Source organism: Vicugna pacos, chromosome 21 (genome assembly GCF_048564905.1).
Source record: "Vicugna pacos chromosome 21, VicPac4, whole genome shotgun sequence".
Taxonomy (NCBI): domain Eukaryota; kingdom Metazoa; phylum Chordata; class Mammalia; order Artiodactyla; family Camelidae; genus Vicugna; species Vicugna pacos.
In genome coordinates, this window is record NC_133007.1 from 5527674 (window position 1) to 5549743 (window position 22070).

Sequence of the window (22070 nt, forward strand, 5' to 3'; positions counted from 1 at the left end):
AATGATTAATTTTAAATCCAGCAGGAGGAAAGTTTCAATGACCATTTCCAACTTCCTGCCAGACTTCTCCCCCTGGGTGTCCCACAGGCTCTTCATATGGAGCGAGTTCAAAATCAAGGTCATTGCCGTCCCCTCAGGTAGCCACTGCCCTCTGTGCCCCTAACCCCCCTCCACAGAGACGCTGCTTCTCCTCCCAAATCCCCGAGACTTCTAGAGGAAACTGTCATTCTCTTCAACCTGGGCTATAAAAACCGCTTCCCACTGGGCCTCGCTCCCCGGTCCTCTCCCCCTCCAGCTCATATTCTGCGCTGTGCCAGTCTTTTTCCATAAAGCGCAGATCTGAGCATGCCAAGTCTGCATGAAGGCCCTTCAGTGACTCACCTTTGACTAAGAGAGAAAGTCCAGCTCTTACGATGACACATGAGGCTCGCTCTGATCCAACCCAAGTCTCTCTCCTGACTTATCATTCACCCAGATGGCCCATACACACATGCTGTTCTCTCTGCTTGGAAAGCCCCCTTCCTTTTATTATTATTACTATTTTTAGAATTAGGGGTTGGGGGCTAAGGAGGAGAACGCCCTCCTCAAAATGCCTCCTGAAAATCTAGCAAAAACACCTCCTCAGCTGACGCCTTCCCAGATGTCCACCACATAGAATGAATCTCTGCCCGTCACTTCTGTGATTGCGGGACGCCCTGTGCCTACCTTGGTGGCCTCACGTATGATGCGGGACTGTCATTCACCCCTTCACAGCTCTTTTTCTTTCACTGAACTGCTCTCTTCAAGGTCAGGAGCCATATCATTTGATAGGATGGGACGGAACAGATCACACCAAGTGACTCACAGCCCGGGCTGTTGGAATGTGGGACTTGGAATCCTGGCTTATTCGCCATATGATCCTGGGAAGTGATTAAGCCTCTCCAAGGCTTAGCCCCTCATCTGTAAATGAGGACAATAAGCGTGCACCTCTCCTAGGGAACACGGAATAAAATGAACGTGTTTGGCATAGTGCTGATATCCTATGAATATTAGCTGTTATCATCAGATTCCAAGTACTTAGCATAGTGCCTTCCTTGTACACAGTAGGCATCATTGTCCTTTAAATAATAATAATAATGAATAATAATAGTCAATGACTATTTACTGACACAGTAACTAATTATTTGAAAAGAATGAAAGAGCCATGATTCAAAGCCAGGATTCCAAGTCTATTTTTTCAAGTTATAGTTCGACTGTTTCCATATTTCATCTGCTGGGCAGCACATTCCAGAATTCCAGATGAGGGCAGGTAGGGCTGAGCCATGAATCCGCACAGTCCTCACGCAAACCCAGGCCAGCGGGCGCTGTTTCCAAATCAGTGCTGCTGCTTCCCGGTGACTGTGGATGGCGCTGGTCCGTGCCTCGCCGTCTGCTGCCCCCTTGTGGCCATGTCGTGTCAGGAGAGACAAACGTTCCCCTGGAATTGCCTCATTTTGCTCTTTAAGTTTGGCTCCCTCCTTTGGAATTATATCCAAGAGATATAACTTTTAGTTTTGTTTATTAATGCATTTTAATAAAGATGTGAAGTTTTAATAGAGCTGAAAATTATTGGCATAATTGCTAAGATGGCCCTGTGGGTAGAAGGGTTAAGATTTCTCTAAGCAACAGGGCTGAAATTATCTTTAAATGTTGAAGCTCTTGGCGTCAATGTGAGAAAAAGGGGCTCTTGTGCACAGTTGTTGGTGGGACTGTAAATTGGTACAGCCAAGATAGAAAACAGTATGGAGGTTCCTCAAAAAAATAAAAATAGAATGGCCATGTGATCCTGAAATTCTACCTTTTTTCTTTTTATTGTAGCTGTATGAGAGGATGGATGTTAACTAAATCCTATTGTGGTAATAATTTCACAGTATATGTAAGTCAAACCATCATAACTGAAACTTCTACTGTGATGTATGTCAATTATTTCTCAATAAAACTAGAAAAAAAACTTTTAATTAAAGTTCTTAGGTAAAGAGAAAAAAGTGTTCAGGGAATATTAAGTGCTGATCGCAGGGTAATTCACTGTCACCAAATCTCTTAAATTGGTCCAATGTTTCAAATTGCTTTATGAGGAAAAGAAAGATTGACAACTTAAATAATTGAGGTATGATCCTAAGGGTAAGGGATGTCGTGTAGTTAGGTGCTAGAGAACGGAATTTGAGTCTTCATTATTTAGCAAATATTATCTCTTGACTGACAATCCCCAGCCTGGTATTTTCAACCCTCCTTATTCTACTTTATTATTTTCTGTAGGATTTTCACTATAAAACATATTGTATATAATTTACTTATTTTGTTTATTGTCTGGCTTTTCCAACAAGGATGAGGGCAGGCATCTTTCTCTGTGTTGTTCAGTGATGTAGCCCAAATCTCTAGAAGGAAGGAAACTACTTAATCACTTTGTGCCTCAGTTTCCGCATCTGTACAATGGGGTCAAAAATAGAACCTACCTCATAAGGATTAGATTATATAATTTAATATATTTAAAGGGCTCAAAATAGTTCCTGGAGCATACCAAAGAGCTACATAAATGCTTGTTACCATCATCATCATCAATCTTATTAGTTCAGATAGCAAAAGCAGGGTGTGCAGAGACACAGAGGTAGAAAGCGGTATGATGTGATGGGGAACTAAATGTCAGTAGTGATGATGCCCCTGAGGAGTAGGGACCATATCATAATCTGAAATCATGTTATATATTGCATTTCTCAATTGTTTATAATCTATTTCTGCCTACTACAATGCAAACTCCGGGAAGACCCCCATGAGGCATTTATGTGGCAAATCACTGTATCCCAAGCATTTAGGAGAGTCCCTGGCAACCTAGTCAGTGCTCAATAAATATTAATTGAATGAATGATGGGTTAAGGATTTTGAACTCTGCCCTGAACACAATGGTGAGTCAGTGAAGCAGTTAAAACACTAAATAAGAGGCTGGGAAGCAGGTCATCAGTTTCTTGCAATAAGCTTGGTCAGTCCCTTGCAGATGAAAGCAGGAGACTTGGGATGAGGATGAGGAGAGGCATTCAGGTGATGGTGCCAATTCATGGAGATGGAGGAAAAGGAGGAGGAGCAGATTAGGGAGAGATGAGGGTCTCTGTTCGGGACATGCTCTAGATTTGTGGGTCTGAAGCTCAGCAGAGGCTGGAGCCAGAGAGAGAGGCTTGGGCGTTACTGGGGTGTAAGGGGCAACAGAAGCCCAGAGTCTGGATGGCGTGATGCTGGTGACCTTCATGTGCACACATGTTGCTCACTGTTCATGACCCTTTTGGGAGTTTGTCCCTCCAGCAAGACTGGATATTCTCTGGGGACAGGGCTAAGTCCCACTGCAGCCTTCAGGACACAGTAGGCACCTCAGTGCTAGGAAAATGGCCAAGGACAGAACTGGAGCAGAAAGGAACCTTAAAAACCACTTCACATGAGAGAATGGGGCCCAACATCTTTCATCCACCCGCCTGAGGTCACCCAGCAAAACAGCCGCAGCTCAAGGCGGCCAGCCTGGTGCCCCTTCAAGGAGGCCACGCTGCCTCGGGGCGGTGCGTTGAGAGCGCCCAGGTGAGCGAGGGAGCTGGGGCAGTGGGCCCACCTGGCTGCTTGGAGCCTCAGTTCCATCAGCAGCGGGGTTGTTAGGGGTCGCCTGGGACTGTGTCACTGGTGAAGCAACCAGCACAGTGCCAGGCACCCAGTCGGCATACAGTTACTGTTCATTTACTGTTCACGTCCCTCAGGAAGACAGGGAGTTTGCGATAACGTGGTCCGGATGGAGCGGGATGCTGTGACCTGAAAGGCGGCCGGCTGAGCGGCAAGACCTGGTCTTGGAGGGAAGAAACCAGTCCTCATCAGTCAGGGAAGTAAGTCGCTCTCCTCTGGAGGGGTTGACAGCGCTATCAGCGCAGGGCATCCCTGCCTGCGCGCGTCCCCTCCCTCCTCCGCCGCCGTCCCCTCCCCCCTCCGCCGCCGTCCCCTCCCCCCTCCGCCGCCGTCCCCGTTCTCAGCTCCGCCCCGCCGGCTCAGTGACGTCCCCAGGAGGAAGCGCTTCCCGGCTGGCAGTAGTGTTTGAAGACTGCGGGCTCCCAGAGCTAGAAGTGCGTTTAGAAGGTGAGATGGGCAGAGGGAGCAGAGTTGGAAAAGTCTGAGACATTGTTTTAGTTGCAGGATTCCTGGGGCTTTGGGGACCGGAGACGACAGTGGGCGTGGAACTCGGGAACCGAAGGAGCCACACAGCCAGCCGGCCAGCCGCAGGGCGCCTTGAGAACCCCAGACGTTGTAACAATCCACACCTTATTTATTCAAATCGTGGGTGTATCGGGCACCTCTGGGCACACGGAGAAAGTGAAACCGAAAGCAGGACGGGTCCCTCGCAGCGCTTTTGCGGGGCTGTCTTTGTCCTCTCCTGCTACTGTGCTCCGCGCCTCCTTGACCTTCCTTCCTTCCTTCTTCCTTCTCTGCCCCTGTTTGCTCCAGCCCCACCCTTCACCTGCTGTGACGGGAACCGTCCACACCCACATATGGGCCAAAGATGTCACTGATGAGGATTGTGCTTACGCTGCGAGTCTGATTAGACCTCTGAGGTGGGGGCTTTGAGACTGTCAGAGGGGTCCGACTGCTGAAAAACGGTTGCTTTCTGAATTTTGTAGCGTATGCAGTTATATAAATATTCAGGCTACAGTTTGGTGCTACCTGCTGTTTGAGCTCAGATCTGGTTGAGGGCAGCTGGACTAAATTGACACCCTAGGTTCCTTATTCGTGTATTACGTGTATGCACATAAGTGGGGAGAATGGGGTTCGTTAAACACTTTTTTTCATGAAGTGGCATAATTAGCTGTATCATTTATTGAATGCCTACTATCTCCGCCCTCCCTACTTTGGTGCACTTTATGTGGGGCGCTGTATTTATGCTTGCCCCCATTTGAGGGAACAGGAAATCCAGACAATAATCCAAGGTCACACAATTAGGAAGTTAAGTCTAAAGTCACAAGACCAGGGGCTCTACCTTCCATCTGGCTGAGGCCGGAGTCTGAGCTCGCTCTGCGGCTCCGCACTACTTTGAATTTGCACCTGCGCAAAGAGCCGGGGATACACCCACCAAGAGTGGTTGCACTTCAACCAGAAATGCAAATTGACACTTTTTTTTCCCTCTCATTATAGGAGGGTTCTGGTTTTTTAAAGAGGCCGCCTGTTTCTAGTAGGAGTATGTTCATGTGGCATTGGAATAAATTTTTTATTAATATAGGTTGAGAATCCGAAAAAACAATCATAGCCTTTGAGCAGTCATTCAATTCTTTGAAATCTATCGTAAGAAATCTATATAAGATCTAACGTAAGAAAACAAGCTAAAATAAGCTAAATTTGCTGCAACATTATTTAGAATTGTGAAAAAGTTCTAATTTAAAAACTCTTGTTTCAAAGTTATTTTAAAAAGCTGTTCAGTAATAGGGAACAGAAATAACTCTCTGATGGCAACTTGCACAGCCATTAAAGTGTTTTAAAACACTTTGTAATGATGTAGGATATCATGTAAAGTAAGGCACTAAATGAAAGGAAGCATATTACAAAGTTCATTACGTAGTGTGAGTCCAACTGTTTTTTTTTTAATCTATAGAATTATGTTAAAATATTAACAATGCCTGTTTCTGGGTAGTGGGAGAATAGAGTAATAATTTTCTTGTTTATAATTTATACATATTTATAATATTCTATAGTAAAAAGTTCTATAATAAGTAGATGAATTTTGAAAAAGTTGCTAGTAAAATTAATTTCTCTTGTCTTAAATATTTTCTCACTATTATAAAATTACAAAGTACCTCTCTCATCTCCAGGTGGAAAGTCAGAAGATTCCAAAAGTGTTGTCCTTCCTCGACTGGTGGTCTGTAGCCAGATAATTGCTATTCACCCTGAGAGCAGTCTCTAAGGGCTCCATGTCTCTTTGATCAAGCCCTAAGGACATACGTTTTCATTTTCTCAAAGAAAAAGCAAAAAATTGTAGCCAATGGTATTTACCATTATGGAGACCAAGAACTGTAACAACCCTCAGCAAAGACCCATACCCTCTGGGAGGGCTTCAGAGGAAGACAATCATTTGTTGATTAAAGCTGTTCAAAAGGAAGACATTGAGCTGGTCCAGCAGTTGCTGGAAAGAGGGGCTGATGTCAATTTCCAGGAAGAGAAAGGGAGCTGGTCTCCTCTGCATAATGCAGTGCAAATGCACAGCGAGGACATTGTGGATCTTCTGCTCAGTCACAATGCTGACCCTTGTTTGAGGAAGAGGAATGGGGCCACTCCCTTTATCATCGCTGGGATCGTGGGAAATGTGAAGCTGCTCGAACTTTTCCTTTCTAAGGGGGCAGACATCAACGAGTGTGACGTTAACGGCTTCACGGCTTTCATGGAAGCCGCTGTGTACGGTAAGGTCGAAGCCTTAAGATTCCTGTATGAGAATGGAGCAGAGGTGAATTTGCATCGAAAGACAAAGGAGGATCATCGGAGGATTCGGAAAGGAGGGGCCACTGCTCTGATGGATGCTGCTGAGAAAGGGCACGTAGAAGTCGTGGACATCCTCCTCCATGAGATGGGGGCAGAGGCCGATGCCCGCGACAACATGGGCAGAAATGCTTTGATCTATGCCTTTCGGAGCCCTGACAATGGGAATGTGAGGGCCATCACTCGTCTTCTGCTGGACCGTGGGGCTGATGTCAATGTGAGGGGAGAAGGAAGGAAGACGCCCCTGATCCTGGCAGTGGAAAGGAAGAACCTGGATTTGGTGCAGATGTTTCTGGAACAAGGACACATAGAGATGAATGACACAGACGACAAGGGCAGGACGGCATTGCGGGTGGCTGTCGAGCACAGTCTGAAGGAAATCGTCCAGTTGCTATGCGAACGAGGAGCCAGCACAAATTGTGGGGACCTGGTTGCCATAGCAAAGGCTAATTATGACACTAGCCTCGCAAAGCTTCTTCAACTTCATGGAGCCACCGAAGATGCTCACCCTCCCGCTGAAGACTGGGAGCCTCAGAGCTCACGCTGGGGAAAGGCCCTGAAACAGCTCCGCGGGATGCGCCGTCCTATGATCGGCAAACTCAAGATCTTTATTGATGACGAGTATAAACTTGCTGACACTGCTGAAGGGGGCGTCTACCTGGGGTTCTATGAAGACCAAGAGGTAGCCGTGAAGCGATTCTATGAAGGCAGCGCACGTGGACAAAATGAAGTCTCCTGTTTGCAGAGCAGCCGAGCCAACAGTGACGTGGTGACATTCTACGGCAGTGAGAGCCACGGGGGCTGTCTGTATGTGTGCCTTGCCCTCTGTGAGCAGACTCTGGAGAAGCACTTGGACAACCATGGAGGGGAGGCTGTGGGAGACAAAGAAGATGAGTTTTCTCGAAACATCCTCTCATCTATGTTTAAGGCTGTTCAAGAACTACACTGGGCTGGATACACTCACCAGGATTTGCAGCCACAAAATATCTTAATGGGTGAGTTCCCAGTCTTCTCTTAGAAACTGTGGGCTCTTTCTTTACAAAACGAAGGGATTTTCACTGCAGAAAAATAAAGAACTAGAGTCACGGTGCATTATTTAGTGTGAGGATTAATGTAACAACTCCATAGTTAGGGCACCACCAGTTATAACTCTTACCCCACGTGGAGGTGGCGGATGCCAGCAGAGCACCAGGCTAACTTTGTGTCACCTTTGGCAAATGCAAATATGAAGGCAGGTCTTGGATGGAGCCAACTCCAGAAGTTTGCATTCTTAGATAGTCTGCAAGTCAGAGAATCCGGGAAACGTGTTCCTTTAGGCAAGATGGCAGTTACCGTGGAACTTAACGGCAAAACCGAGGTCAAAATTGGGATCCAGGACAAATTGTGACTCAGTGAAACAGACTGCAAGCAGGCCGAATAAGTCAGCGTCCGCTGGTGCAATCCCAGAACAAAATAAACTAATCCAATGTCAAAGGTAACAAGCAGAGCTCAGTGTACGATCCTGGAGGGGGCCGGGTTGGGGGCAAGGTGGCACAGTGTAAAGAGCCTTGGCTTTAGCCACATTCAGGTTGTCTTGCAGCCTAGTCCCACCACTTTGTAGCTTTGCAACCTTGACCAAGTTGCTTAAATCTGTGAGCCTTTGTTTTCTCATCTGAGACTGATACTACCTCCTTCATAAGGTTGTTATGAGGTCTAAGTGCAGTGTGTCAAAGGGACCAGTCACCTGTGCGTTGTAGGTGCCCAGCAAAGGCCAGGTGCTTGACTAGGGGGGCAAGCAGAGCCTAACCTACAGATATGCCCTGAGATTTAAGCTTCATGTCAGGCACCAGGGCGACAAGAGGGTGTAGGCATTGAGAGGCAGGGAACAGTATTTAAGGTCCTGGAAGAGAGAAATCAGCTCTGCATAAGAATACAGCTGAGAGCTGGTTTTTAGTGTGAAGACAGTGCTCGTGGCACGTCTTCCTGATTTTAAGCAACTTTGCTGGGGAGACGGACGAGGGCCAGGAATATGTCCAGCTCTGCCAGGTGAGGAAGCATCTTCAAGAGTCAGGCAAACGTAACTGCCCATCTTGATGCCAAAGGGTCATATATCATGCTCCAAAGCAGAACAGCTTGTGATCCCTTGGTCTTTGAAATTTCTGGCACCACTTCTTCCATTCATAAGCTGGAACAATAAAGACTTGATTCTATTTTGGCCTCCAGGTGGTGGACCTAGCCCATACTGTAGACTCTTCCTTGTATTGAATCCCTAAAATAACAGGACAGGAGTTTTGAGATTTCATAGCTGAGATCAACATAAAAAAAATCCTTACAGGATGAAATCTTGAAGAATCATGGAGAGACCAAACGTAGGCAGGAGGGGACTGAAGACTAGCACAGGAGCCCAGGACAAATGTGAGGAAGCCACAGCAAGGCTTTCCTCATCATGAAAGTGGGAACAGTGCAGAAAAGGGCCACTTGGAAGTGATGGAAGCCAGAAGCAGGAGAGGACCAGGGACCAGCTAGCAGGCAGATCCGCGCATCAGTAGGAACTAGGGAGGTCAGACTCTGGGCTTCCCTTCTTCCCCAGGGATCAAGCATCCATGACAGGCCTGTCTGTCTGCAAACAGGGGGCCTATGTGAGACGCTGGGTGGCTGGTGATCTCAAGAGGAACCAAGAGCAGTTAAACACACACAATTTCTGCCAAAGCACCTACTAAGTGGCATGTTCTGCTTGCCCCAGAGCTCCACTGAATAAAACCCATAGCGGAAGCTCTGGCAGGTACATCCATCCCTCCCCTACGTTGGGTGGAATTGACAGAAGGAACTCATGGGATGTCAACTGCAAAGTAAGGCTTCCAGTCAAAAATCACTTAAAATATTTAAGAGCTGCCAATACCCTGAAAGAGAGGCCTGGAACAGAAGAATTTACACCCAAAGAAACATAGCTAACCAAGTGTGTAAGTTTCCCGTGGCTACTGAAAGAAATTGTCACAAACTGGGTGGCTTAAAACGACAGAAATTTAACCTCCCACACTTCTGGGGGCCAGAAGTAAGAAACCTGTTCCACTGGCACCAAGTCAGGTGTCTGCAGGGCCAGATTCCCCTGGGACGCTGGAGGACAGAAACTGGGTGTCAGCGTGAAACAATTTTATAACACTTTAGCAATGTCTGTTGAAACTAAAGTTAAAAAAATTGGGGCCTATAAACAAAAAAAATCAGGAGTTAGAAGAGATGTGAAGAGTTCCATCAGACACTTTCAAATTTCAACAGCAGGAAACTCAAGGTGGCTTAAGCAAGTGAAGGGAATTTATCATTTCAAAGAATTGGAAACAGTCTGTGGATTATGATCTGCACCCCATCTGCCCCTTCAGCTTCATTGCAGGCCACCTTCTGACTCCATCCCTCCTCCCCAGGCTATCAGTCCTTCCTTCGGTGAGAGTGGAGTTCCCCAGGAATTCCCATCTGGAATTCTCTCTTCCCCATTCCACTCATCCACCCAAATTCTACTGACCTTTTCCATCGAGGTGTCTCTTCCTGAAGGAAGACTTCTCCCCTCCACTCACAACCCAGTGGCCCTTCCATGTTACACTCTCAGGGCCTCCTGCACTTTGGCTAGCATTTTCAAACTTGCAATGAATTTTATGTTTATGTGTGTAATCATTCCTTATTGAGTATCGGTTCCCTTGCCCAGAGACTCTGAACTGTCTAGGGCCAGAACTATGTTCTCCTTCCTCACCACCGCTTTTTCCCTCACTAAACACTTGTTGAATAATTTGATGGGTTCACTTTTTGTTAGACTCTGGGTTTCCACACAACGTTGATGTCTAAGTTCATAACGAAAGGGGTGTGAGAAACACACAGTGGTACTTGCCGTCATCCTATCTGGGGTTCCCCAGCCTTCCTTCTCCGACTCCTCCAAGCCACCTCCTCGAGGACAAGTCACTGACCCACTCACCTTTCATGTTGTTCCCGACCTCTCCCATCCACACATCCCTCTTTTTGAGGACTCAGTGGCTTCCATTAAGAGAGAAAGATTCTGAAGGGGACAAGGAGGCAGTGACTCATTACAAGCACATGGTTCCCAGGGTAACTGATCACCACATCATAGTGGGCAGGAGCGAGTGGGCTCGATTGGTGGGACGCTGTGCTAAGGTGGTCTTGGATTTGGACCTTGTTGTTTATTGTTCTTTAGCTATAGGACGTAACCTTAACTCCCTCCAGCAGCTTCTTTACAAATCTGTGCACTTTGTCCCCAAAAAGGGCATGAATGGGGAGCTGGTTAAACTTATCCTTGTATTTCCCCACCCGTTGACTCAGAAAAAGATAAAATGTAACTCCTGCTCTTAGCAGATACATAATATGTGAAAGGACACAGTGCACATGATAGTGTTTTGAGGAGTAAACAAGGCAGGTATGAACTTACTGTTGCCTTCCTCAGCGATGATGGATTATACATTGTGTTACGTATTTATTTAAATTAATTACAACATGGAGAATGAGGGTTTTTCCTTGCATCTCTACAAATTACCCCCTAGATGCCAAGAATGGTGCTTGCCTGGCAGATTTTGATAAAAGCGTCAAGTGGGCTGGAGATCCACAGGCAATCAAGAGAGATTTAGAGGTAATTTCTACAAACAATTTACTTTTCTATCTTTCTGCTTCCTTATTTGTTCATTACCTTACTTCCTGTGGCCAATTAGAGGACGTTCCCATTTTAACCTGGTGGGAAAGATGGTTCAAGCCCTGCGCCTCCCTGTACCCATTGCCCTCACTCCCTTGCAGACAGATGACAGATGACAGACAGCATTTCCCTGGGCTGGGATGGGGTTGGTAGTCACTGTGGTACTTTCTGTATCTCTCTGGATCCCTCTCCTTCCACAGGCTAAATAGTAAATACACTGAGCATGCCACATTTCTCCCAGAGTTACCTCCAGCAGGCATCTAAAATAACTGCACAATTCCTGCAGGAGATGTTTGCTGCCTAAAGACAAAGTAAATGAGATTTCTTTCCCTACTCCACTCAAACGTGTGTGATGAGCTCCTGGGAGGGCCAGAAGCTAAGATCCGCTGAAGCACATGGGAGGGATGGGATTGATCCCCAGCTCAAGGGAGACTGAACTGAGCCCCAAAGGTTAAGATCCTGAAACAGCGGAGCAGAGACGGATGTAGCCTCTGCAGAGCCCCGCTCCCAGCTCCATTCTGACCCCGGCCGGGCGGCGCTCTCCTGGAGCTGTCCAGGGTGCTGGAATTCCCACACAATAGCAAGAGCTCTCCATCCATCCCTGTCTGGCCTTTCTGTGGCTCCAGATCTGAGCTCCTCCCCTGACTGGTGTCTTGCCGGGTGCAGAGGTCCCTATGCTGGCCTTCTCCCTGGCCTTGCCTCCCTGCTGTGGCCTAACTTCTGGGGCCATCACTGTGCTCTACTGGACCTGGTCTGGCTCCTTTATCTGCTGCCTGATAGCAGATAAAGCCCAGACCCAGGGTCCCAGTTCCCAGCCAGACTCTGGGCATCCCCCTTATTTAAAACCTTCTCCCTTTCCTCCTTTTATCTAAATTGTATCTAAACTTTGGGGTCTAGCTTGAATTCCTCTTCCTCCAAGCAGTCTGCCCTGAAAACTCTGGCCTGGGACTATCTTTTGTTCCTTATAAACCTAAATCGTGGGGACCACATACTGCCTTGACGAGTTCTCTATGCACAAGCTTGTGTCTTCTCTCCCTGACCAGCCCGTGGACTCCTCGGAATTCTGTGTGTTTTCCATTTGCTCATAGTCTGTGCCACACCCTCCACGGTTCCCCAACTAGGGAGAGAATTCATAAGCACCTTTGGCTCGATTTATGACTTTTGTGCAGGCGCTCGGGCTGCTGGTCCTGTATGTGGTGAATAAGGGGAGCATTCCTTTTGGGAGACTGAAGGATCAAGGTAATCAGGATACAGAGGAACTGATCCAGTTCTCTCCAGATGAGGAAACTCGGGACCTCATTCGTTGCCTGTTCTGCCCTGGTGACAGTGTGAAGGACCATCTGAGTGGCCTGCTGGGCCACCCCTTCTTTTGGAGTTGGGAGAGGTAAGAAGACTGCTTGTATGTTACAGGCCTCCAGGATGGAGACGGTGAGGGTACGAGTCAGGGCGCATCTCTCCGCCATCTTCAAGCTGAAGACCCAGGAAAGCAAATCGTGTGATTTAGTCTGAATCCAAAGGCCTGAGAACCAGGGGAGCTGAAGCTGTAGATCCCAGTAAGGGTCTGAAGGCCTGAGAGCTAGCAGAGCCGAGGGTGAGAGAAGAGAGCTGTCCCAGATGAAGCAATCCAGCAGCGAGGGAGGATTTCCCCCTTTCGTTCTATTCTGACCCCCCATGGACTGGACGCTGCCCACTCACACTAGGGAAGGCCATCTGCTTTGCTGAGTCCACTGGTCCAAATGCCAGTCTCCTCTGGAAACATCCTCATAGACAGCTAGAATAATGCTTAATCTGAGCCCTCTGTGGTCAGTTAGGTTCACACATAAAATTAAGCATCACAGTGAGGTGGTGTGGGCAGGGGTCAGGCTGTGAATCAGCAGAACCAGGCCCTTCGGTCAGCTTGGCACTTCCTGGAGGGGGGTCACTGAGCAGTGACTTCACTTCTCTGGATTCTAATTTTCTCCATTGAAGAATAGGAAAGGGGTGGCGGGAGTTAGAGAGAAAGAGAGAGAGAGAGGGAGAGAGAGAGTGGAGGGGGGAGAGAGACGGGGGAGGGGGGAGAGAGATGGAGGAGAGGGGAGAGAGAGGGTGGGGAGAGAGGGAGGGAGAGAGAGAGACATTGCTTTCCCATTGTGCAGAGTTTTTAAAGACATACTTTTACCAAAAGCCAAAATTGAATAGTTTTCTCTTTCTGGAAGGTGTGGGGAGGATGGGATGACTCTGATAATTCTGTCACATTCAGCCGCTACAGGACCCTTAGGGACGTGGGAAATGAATCTGACATCAAAACCCGAAATCCTAATGGTGAGATCCTCCAGCTACTACAGCCTGGAGCATCCGAAACTTCCACAAGTTTTGCCCAGTGGACGACTAAGGTATGAACAATTCCCACAGTCTGGGAGTTTTTCCAGAAATAAGTGTCTGGGTTGTGTGGTCTGTTAGTTTTCCTAAGTTTTTTTTTTTTTTTTAATACTGTGAGCCTGGCCCAACTAAGGGGTGAGAGAGGGGAGTTTTCTTTCCCTCTGCCCATCCCAGCCCCTCTTCTGCCCATCCCAGTCCCCCTCTGCCCATGCTGGGTCCCCTCTGCCCATCCCGGGTCCCCTCTGCCCATCCCGGGTCCCCTCCAACCATCCTGGTCCCCCTGTGCCCATCCCCTTTTGGGCCTCTGCATAAGCCAGGTCCTCCTGACAGACTCCTCTAGGCTCCTCTTTAGGATGAGGGTGGCCTTGCCCAGCCCATGAGCCTTTTCCTTTTCTGGGGCTCTTTCTCTCAAGCCTTGTTTTCTGAATGAGGCCTAATAATTCTATTACCATTGTGACAAGAGCAGCTGATTAAATAGAGTTTAGCCCAAAGGAGGTGATCCCCCCTGGGGCGTTTCGTCCAGGGAGAGACAGGCTGCCTCTGCTGCCCGTGAACAGCTGAGCTCTGAGCATCCCCATACACACCTGCTTCCTGCGTGAGAAAACAGACAACAACAACAAAAAAAGATGATCTTTCAAATTCCTTCCTTTCCCAGGAAGGTCCAACTAACTTGAGATGAATATAGTGGAACATGAAAATTAATCACCATCTTAACCTAGTCAGTACTCTCAGAACTTTCATTATTATTAATTAGCAGACATCTGTCAAGTGCCAGTGTGTGTTAGGCCCATGCAAGGTCAGGCATGTGCAAAGCAGCCTGCAGCATGTTCCATGTAGGGCTGGGAGACCCGCAGGAATGATGGGTACCCCAGAGACCCGTGCAAAGCATTATGGGAAAACCCGTAATTCTCAGCTTCGCTATCTTAGGCCTGATCTAGGACTCTGCTTCTCTTTGTTTCTAGGTCTCACTTTGCTTTCCTTCCTTCACCTGCCTCTAGACCACACATCGCACTCATAGTTGCTGGCTTAATGTCTGCATTTCCCGCTACCCTGTAAGTTCTACGAGGGCAGAGATTATCCACTGTCTTGTCATTGTATTCCCGGCCTAGAGTAGGTGTGCCAGGACTCTGCTAAATGAATGTCTATGAAACTTCAGCTGAAAGTTAATCTTTTGTAGAAACAAAGCCATTGGAACTCAGAGCAGATGCTGACAATAGCTAACCATTATGTAGTCCCGACTACATGGCAGCTCTGGTTCTCAGGACTTTACATGGGTTGCCACAGTTCACCTTTATAACAACTTCTGAGGCAATTATTTCCATCTTGCAGGTGAGCAAACTGAGGCACAGACAAATGCTTTTTGCAAAGGCACAGAGTCAGGAAGGGGCAGCAGGAGTTGAAGCCGAGCAGTCTGGCTTAGAAGCCATGCAGGAAAGCCACTCTCTGTACAAAGTCATGATGCCATAAGGTCCATCAACTCATTTAATTGCTGAGGAAACTGAGGCTCAGAGGTAGAACCCAAAATACCCAGGACCGGAAAGCCAGAGGGTGGCAGAGCTGGGAAGAGAATCCTGTTCTTTCGTCTCCCAATTCATTGGTTCTTCCCCTTAAACATCTTTGATTTGTGTTGACTTTTTTTTTTAACATTTTTTATTGATTTATAATCATTTTACAATGCTGTGTCAAATTCCAGTGTTCAGCACAACTTTTCTGTTATACATGAACATATATATATTCATTGTCACATTTTTTTCTCTGTGAGCTACTATAAGATCTTGTGTATATTTCCCTGTGCTATACAGTATAATCTTGTTTATCTATTCTATAATTTTGAAATCCTATCTATCCCTTCCCACCCTCCACCCCAATGGCAACCACAAGTTTGTATTCTATGTCTATGAGTCTGTTTCTGTTTTGTATTTATGCTTTTTTTTTTTTTTTTTTAGATTCCACATATGAGCGATCTCATATGGTATTTTTCTTTCTCTTTCTGGCTTACTTCACTTAGAATGACATTCTCCAGGAGCATCCATGTTGCTGCAAATGGTGTTATGTTGTCAGTTTTTATGGCTGAGTAGTATTCCATTATATAAATATACCACAACTTCTTTATCCAGTCATCTGTTGATGGACATTTAGGCTGTCTCCATGCTGCTATGAACATTGGGGTGCAGGTGTCTTTTTGAAGTAGGGTTCCTTCTGGATATATGCCCAGGAGCGGGATTCCTAGGTCATACGGTAAGTCTATTACTAGTCTTTTGAGGACTCTCCATACTGTTTTCCACAGTGGCTGCACCAAACTGCATTCCCACCAGCAGTGTAGGAGGTTTCCCTTTTCTCCACAGCCTCTCCAGCATTTGTCATTTGTGGATTTTTGGAGGATGGCCATTCTGACTGGTGTGAGGTGATACCTCATTGTAGTTTTGATTTGCATTTTTCTGATAATTAGTGATATTGAGCATTTTTTCATGTGCCTATTGATCATTTGTATTTCTTCCTTGGAGAATTGCTTGTTTAGGTCTTCTGCCCATTTGTGGATTGGGTTGTTTGGTTTTTCTTATTAAGTCATATGCTGCTTATGTATTCTGGAGATCAAGCCTTTGTCGGTTTCATTTGCAAAAATGTTCTCCCATTCCGTAAGTTGTCTTTTTATTTTACTTATGGTTTCCTTTGCTGTGCAGAAGCTTGTAAGTTTCATTAGGTCCCATTTGTTTATTCTTGCTTTTATTTCTATTGCTTGAGTAGACTGTTCTAGGAGAACATTTCTGAGATGTATGTCAGATAATGTTTTGCCTATATTTTCTTCAAGGAGGTTTATTGTATCTTGTCTTATGTTTAAGTCTTTGATCCATTTTGAGTTTATTTTTGTGTATGGTGTAAGGGAGTGTTCTAGCTTCATTGCTTTACATGCTGCTGTCCAGTTTTCCCAACACCATTTGCTGAAGAGACTGTCTTTATTCCATTGTATATTCTTGCCTCCTTTGTCGAAGATGAGTTGACCAAAAGTTTGTGGGTTCATTTCTGGGCTCTCCATTCTGTTCCATTGGTCTATATGTCTGTTTTTGTACCAATACCATGCTGTCTTGATGACTGTAGCTCTATAGTAATGTCTGAAGTCTGGGAGAATTATTCCTCCAGCCTCTTTCTTTCTCTTCAGTAATGCTTTGGCAATTCTAGGTCTTTGATGGTTCCATATAAATTTTATTATGATCTGTTGTAGTTCTGTGAAATATGTCCTGGCTAATTTGATGGGGATTGCATTAAATCTGTAGATTGCCTTGGGCAGTGTGACCATTTTAACAATGTTGATTCTTCCAATCCAAGAGCATGGGATATCTTTCCATTTTTTAAAGTCTTCTTTAATTTCCTTCATCAATGGTTTATAGTTTTCTGTGTATAATTCTTTCACCTCCTTGGTTAGATTTATTCCTGGGTATTTTATTACTTTGGGTGCTATTTTAAAGGGGATTGTTTCTTTACTTTCTTTTTCTGTTGATTCATCGTTACTGTAAAGAAATGCAATTGATTTTTGAACGTTAATCTTGTAACCTGCTACCTTGCTGAATTCTTCGATCAACTCTAGTAGTTTTTGTGTGGACCTTTTAGGGTTTCTTTTTGATTGACTTCAGCATCTTACCTTTTAATTCCCACTCTAAGTTTTGCTTTCCTGCTGATCTTTGTGACTTGCCCATTCTCATGGTTGTATAATCGGTTTTCCAGGGTGGACCCCCTCTTTCTGTGCACAGCTGCCCCTTCTACAACACATACACTGCTTAGCATTCCTCACACGTGCTCCACACATCAGACACCCGGGAAGCCTTTGAGTTGCCAGTCACTCTTCCTAAGGGACCTTCTGGCTGCATGGTTGTTGCCTCTTACTCTCTTACTCCATCAGAACCATGTACAAGAACGGAAGCACAAAGAGGAAGGCATTATTAATATGAGAGCAATTGCCCCTGGATGCTTAGAGACAAGGGAAAACATGTAACCTTTGGAAACATTATTCAAAACAAAACCAACCACATTCACTGTAGCAATGGCTCCCTGGTGTCAGTCAGGGAAAATCTCTTTAAAGAAGAAATGTAATCAGGTATGAATTTGGAAGGGTGGCCACAATGATAACAATACTGTATAGTATAATGAGCAAATTTTTTTGCACAGTAGCCAACGATTTCCTAAACCATATTTTGATATGGTTAATTTTTATGAAACCAATCCATTTGGAAAACAGATATATGAGTTTAAAGTTATTTCTAATTCCACATCCAAACACAACTGCAGTTAGCATTGTGGTGTACAGTGTTTACTTCCATTTTTTTCTTTCTGTTAATTTACTTAATCAGTGGGAATTTTAGCATATTTTCAGATTTGTATTCTGCCTTTTTTTTGTATTCTGCTTTTTGGCGTTAACATTCTATGAGGATTTATTTTGTGTTGCTATCACGTTTTGTGTAATATTTTGGTTTGTTTGGTTTTTTTTAGATCAACAAGTCTGTTATGAAAAAAATGGATGCATTTTATAAAAAAGGAAACAATCCCTATCAGGACACTGTGGGTGATCTGCTGAAGTTCATCCGGAATTTAGGAGAACACATTAATGAAAAAAAAAATAAACAGTAAGAATTTTTTCCCTCCTATAAGTCATACATCAGCTGAGAATAATTTCAAAATTCCAGTTCTGGATTTATATCTGCTGGTTAATGGAAAGAAGAAAATTTATTCCAATGAAAGAAAAGTAACTCCTCCCCTCTGTTTGGAAAAGGGCCGTCACAAGGGTCTCACCGTCGACAGTGGACATGCCCAGCAGGGGCTGGTCTTCCATTTCAGCCTTGGCTGAGCTCCATGGGAGAGCAGGCCGGTGACTCCCTGGTGTGAAGAAATGGGGGACTGAGTGGCTGGGCAAAGCGAACGTAGTGTTATAAAAGTAGCCCCATGTTAGTTAAATCAACTTTTGCTACCAAAAGTCTTGGCTGCAAATTCACAAAAAATCTTGTAGCTTCCAGGACCCTGGGATTTGGGAATTGTAGCTAAGGGACTGTGGAATTGCATCATCTCCCTTGTATGGACAATAAAACTGAGATTCATAAAAATTAGCAAATTAGTTGGCAAAGTTCACTCAATTAGTTGGAGCGTCAGGAAATGAAATTTGCTCTGTCTGATAAAGCAAAGTCCTGCTTTATTCTGCTGTAGAAACCAGGGGAGCAAAGAGAGTTCTAGGGCCACATGCTGGAACAGGTGGGGGAGGGGAGTGGAGTACGGGACAAGCATGTCAGAATGTTTATGTTTCATTTCAGGATGAAGTCAACAATTGGAGAACCTTCCCAGTATTTTCAGGAGAAATTTCCCGATCTGGTCATGTATGTCTATACGAAACTACGGAACACAGACTACAGCAAGCATTTTCCAAAAACTCACCATCCAAACAAGCCTGGGTGTGATGGAGGTGGTGGTGATCAGCAGGCTGGCCAGCCCTAGTGCCCTTCTGAGTTGTTCAAGGAGCTTATTAGCTGTGTAATCCTGGGCGAGTCACAGCTCTCTGGGCCTCTTAACTAACCTGGTTGCTTGTGAGAGATGAGTTGCACGGCTGTGTCAGTTCCTGATGCAGTGTCCAGCATCCCCCACATGTTTACAACCAAAAAATTATACACCCAAACTTCTCTAGTCCTTTTTACCCGCAAAACTTAGTGGCAGGAGCTGGGAAGGCATCCTGCTAAGATTCCTCTTGTCAATTGCTCGAAAGGAGTGAGTTCCTAGGCCGTTAATGCTGTATGTTTTACATCAATTACCTCATGTAATTCTTCCAACAAACTTTCAAGATAGGAGTAACATCCCCATTTAGGAACTGAAGAGCCAGAGAGGCTCAGAGGGTTTAAACCACTTGCCTCAGATTACACAGAGGGCCGTATAAATGGATATGGTGTTACTCTTCCCTCTCACTCGAGCACCTTAGTGCTTAATTACTGGCTCAGCTCTTCTGGATGAGACCCAGAAGGAATATGTCAGGGCAGCTCTGGGTGGCTCATGCATTCGTTCATTCACTCCATTTATCCATTCAGCATTTTTTGAGCACTGGTTAGTGTAAGTCTGTGAATTCTATTCCTTCTGGAATCACCTGTGCTGGTTTTCTATGACGTTAAGGCAGTATTTCTCAACTGTGGGCAATCTTGCCACTCAGGGGCCATTTGGCAGTGTCTGGAGATACTTGGGGCTGTCAGAGCTGCGGGGAAGGGGTGTTACTGGTCTGATAGGGGTCAGAGACGCTGCTGAACATTCTACGCTATGCACAGGAGCCCCTGCCCTCCTGCAATACAGAATTATCTTGCCTAAAATATCAGTGGCACTGAGGTTGAAAAACTCTGCTTTAAGGGGCTGTGACGCCTTTCAACTGGCTGGGGGCCCAGGACCGTGAAGTGTGTCGAGGAGTGATTTGAATTTAATGTCTTGCTTTTGGCTCTGTAGTGAGACAGTTCCAGGGTCACCTCCTCAGGAAGTCCTCCTCCTTTTCAGAAAGAGCCCAAAATACTGGAGTTTTTTTTTTTCCCCAATGCCTTCCCTCCTCACACCCCAGTCTGAGTGTCCTCTCTGGTTCTCTTGCACCTGTCAACACACCACAGCGTGCTTCTCTCCACCTTGAGCATGACTCTTCTCCACTGGAATCTAAGCTCCTTAGGGTCAATGGTCTACAGATTTTTGATTTGTATTGTTAGTGCATAGCAAAATGTCTGCTGCACGGTAAGAATCAACGTTTATCAAGAAATGAATGAACCATCTTCATACATGAGTAATAACGCACGCTTACATTTTGATGGTGCTTTATAATTTATAAATTACACCTGCCTATTTTTCTCTCTTTTAGTTTTCAAAACAATCCCATAAGTGTTGCAATCCTCATTTTGCACATGAGGAAACTAAGGTTAGAGACGTGGTGATTTACTCTAAGGCAGAGCTGGGAAGTGTCACTGTCTTGACTTGAAAAGCTTTTCTGACATGAAGCCTGAGGTCTTTCCACTTACCCTCGCTGTGGCGGTTAAAATGCTGTTTTGTGATGGGAGGAACCAGGTGAAGAACTAGTATCTCAGGCTCTTTCTGAAAAGGAGGTTGTCTAAAGTGGGTGTCGCCGAATGAAATTAAGAAGTGCCGGGAGAAACAAACTTAAGGCTATTCTTTAAGGTTTCAGCAGCAGTAAGACTGCTTTGTTTTAAAATTAAGCTTTGACTTCCTGATTTGCAGTGAGTACCTGGATATGACAATCAAAATGCCCATTTGTAAAGCATATTCAATAAAACTATGAATTATCCGAATGTCTGATTTTCTCTGAGTGACACGTCCACGTTAGAGAGTAGGGATTTCTGCAATAGAAAATATTTGATGATTAATTCCCGGGTAAGTTCTAAGAAAGGGCGTCCAGCTCCTTAATCACGGAAGGAAGAGCCTATTTTCATCCCTCTGGTGATCCAGGAACAATTCGAGCCCTGGGCATCCATGTAGCAAAAGAAGGAAAGAACTGATCATTTTACTCTCTGCTTTAATTCCATAAGGGTTTCCACAGACACACTGCAAATATTTCCCATTCAGTTGCCATTATCACAAACATTTAACTGGGCCTGTAGTTCATGTTAGGTACTGTGTTAGGGAAGGTGATCTGTGTGTGGGCTTGTCAAGCAGAGATGCCAGTTACTCAAAGAAGAGGGAAGGTTGGCCACCCAGAAACAGCAACATAGGAGAGGAAACTATGGTAGGAATAATACTGTCCACTTCTCAAACACCCACCGTTTCCCAGTGCCTCACGCTTTTATATATGACATCCAGCAACACACATGATGACATTACAAGATGCAATTACTCCCACTTTACACAAGAGGCAACTGATGCTCAGGAAGGACAGACAAGCTGCCCAAGTTCATATGGGTAGTAAGTGGAAAAGCCAGGATGCAAACCCGGGTGTGAAAAGTGCAAAGGGTGTGGTCTTTCTGGAGAGTCAAAGCTGGATGGTCATTGTGAGGGTGGGTACTGGGGCTTTCGTCCATTCCTTCCCATTGACGCCTAGGAGGTCAAGGCTACCCATGACCTTTGTAGCAGCCAGATCCAGTGGTCCTTCTTGTCTTCACCTCACAACAGCAGTTGGTTTGGCCGCCTACTCTTGCTCTTGCACCTGTCTTCTTTAGCATCCTCAGCACCACGCTCACCTGCTTTTTCTCCCCATTGGCTGCTCCTCCGTAGCATCCTCTGCCAGCTCCTTCTTTGCTCAACCTCTGAATGCTGAGTGCCTCTGAATTAATCCGCCAGCAATTCACTTTCCCCCCTTTCTCCGTAGGTGATCTTCTCAAATGCCATGACTCATATCAACATAAATAGGCAGATACCATGAATAATGTCATCATAAATAGGCAGGTGATACCCATGTTCTGAAATCCAGCTTCCACCTGTGGATGTTACTATCAGCCACCTACTTGCAATGTATCAGTCTTGTTTGATTCTTTTGTTCCACATGCCGCCCCCACCAGCCAATCTATTAATAAGTCCAATCGGTTCTCCCACCAAAATAAAT

General features: G+C 45.6%; 1 protein-coding gene and 1 long non-coding RNA gene across 2 annotated transcripts; one reads left to right on the plus strand and one right to left on the minus strand.

Annotated features, from left to right (window-relative positions):
- The first annotated feature begins 4043 nt into the window (after positions 1 to 4043).
- RNASEL (ribonuclease L) lies at positions 4044 to 20823 on the plus strand. Its single transcript, XM_072945984.1, has 7 exons — positions 4044 to 4119; positions 5841 to 7496; positions 11019 to 11104; positions 12334 to 12548; positions 13404 to 13536; positions 18005 to 18138; positions 18817 to 20823. The coding sequence occupies exons 2-7, from the start codon at positions 6011 to 6013 to the stop codon at positions 18995 to 18997; spliced, it is 2235 nt and encodes a 744-aa protein (XP_072802085.1). The 5' UTR covers positions 4044 to 4119; positions 5841 to 6010; the 3' UTR covers positions 18998 to 20823.
- On the minus strand, positions 7089 to 10494 carry LOC140688016 (uncharacterized). Its single transcript, XR_012062670.1, has 4 exons — positions 10439 to 10494; positions 7658 to 8749; positions 7466 to 7559; positions 7089 to 7373 (listed from the first exon to the last, which is right to left on the minus strand). It is a non-coding gene; the product is annotated as an uncharacterized lncRNA (long non-coding RNA).
- Positions 20824 to 22070: the final 1247 nt, after the last annotated feature.

Coding starts and splice junctions, on each gene's coding strand:
- RNASEL (XM_072945984.1), top strand. CDS start 6,011: ATGGTATTTACCATTATGGAGACCAAGAACTGTAACAACCCTCAGCAA. Junction 11,105..12,333: donor CAATCAAGAGAGATTTAGAG/GTAATTTCTACA, acceptor ACTTTTGTGCAG/GCGCTCGGGCTGCTGGTCCT. Junction 18,139..18,816: donor AATGAAAAAAAAAATAAACA/GTAAGAATTTTT, acceptor GTTTCATTTCAG/GATGAAGTCAACAATTGGAG.